Genomic DNA, 900 nt, shown 5'->3' with positions numbered 1-900 from the left:
GAAGTCCGTGACCGGCGCCTGGATGACCTGGACTGGATGGATGAGGAGACGCGGAGAGCGGCCAGGGCCAAGGTAGTGGCCCCCAACATGGACTCCTGCCCTTGCCTCCACCATGGCCTGGGGGCATGGGGGACGGGGGCCTGACCCCGCCGCTCGCTTTGCCCACAGCTCCGGTACATGATGGTGATGATCGGGAACCCTGATTTCATGGTGAAGCCGGGGGCCATTGACAAGGAGTATGAGGCAAGGGGTGGCCCAGGGCCATGCGGGGGCATGGGCACATGGAGAGGGGGAGATAGTCCCCACATCTGCCTCAGGGTCTGCGGAGACCAGGATGGGGAGATGCCAAGCCAAAACAAGCCATCTCCTGGTAGCTCATTGTGTCCACCACTTGCATGGCCACAGCCAGTGGCCAGTGCCATGCTGTCCCTGGGGTCTCAGATGATGTCCCCTTCCCCACATCACAGCCCCCAGAGCTCAACCCCATCCTCAGCAAGAGTTGGTGGTGCCCCTAACCCTGCATGGCCCAAGGACCCCACAGAGGTGACGGATATGCGGCCACCCATATGGGCACATAGAACAGGACATGAGGACACACTCATGCCACATCTAGCCCACGGGCACAACCCCACGCCCTCAGTCCCCAAGGCTCACGGGGGTGGGAGGACACCCCAGCCCTGCTCCCCACACTCTTGGGGCTGGCATTTGGGACTGGCATCCCTCTGACGTGACCATGCCCCCCCCAGTTCGAGGTGGACGAGAAGACCTACTTCAAGAACATCCTCAACAGCATCGCCTTCGGCATCAGGCTCTCGGTGAAGAAGATCCGGCAGGAGGTGGACAAGTCTGCGTGGGTATCTCTTTGTCCTGGGGAGGGCATGGGGGGCACAGCATGGCCCT

At 62.2% G+C, this 900-nt stretch overlaps 1 protein-coding gene across 1 annotated transcript in view; it reads left to right on the top strand.

Moving 5' to 3' along the window:
- Positions 1-900, top strand: part of ECEL1 (endothelin converting enzyme-like 1) — a gene marked incomplete at both ends in the record, with an annotated part of 3,410 nt that overhangs the window by 2,129 nt on the left and 381 nt on the right. The window contains 3 exons of the mRNA XM_009587915.1: positions 5-72; positions 169-243; positions 747-850. Of these exons, the coding sequence (XP_009586210.1) occupies positions 5-72; positions 169-243; positions 747-850 (247 nt within the window). The remainder of the gene's footprint in view (positions 1-4; positions 73-168; positions 244-746; positions 851-900) is intronic.

The sequence above is a fragment of the Fulmarus glacialis genome, unplaced genomic scaffold (assembly GCF_000690835.1).
Source record: "Fulmarus glacialis isolate BGI_N327 unplaced genomic scaffold, ASM69083v1 scaffold18221, whole genome shotgun sequence".
NCBI lineage: Eukaryota > Metazoa > Chordata > Aves > Procellariiformes > Procellariidae > Fulmarus > Fulmarus glacialis.
Note: the sequence above shows the minus strand (reverse complement) of the source record. Positions and strands in the feature narration are given on the sequence as shown.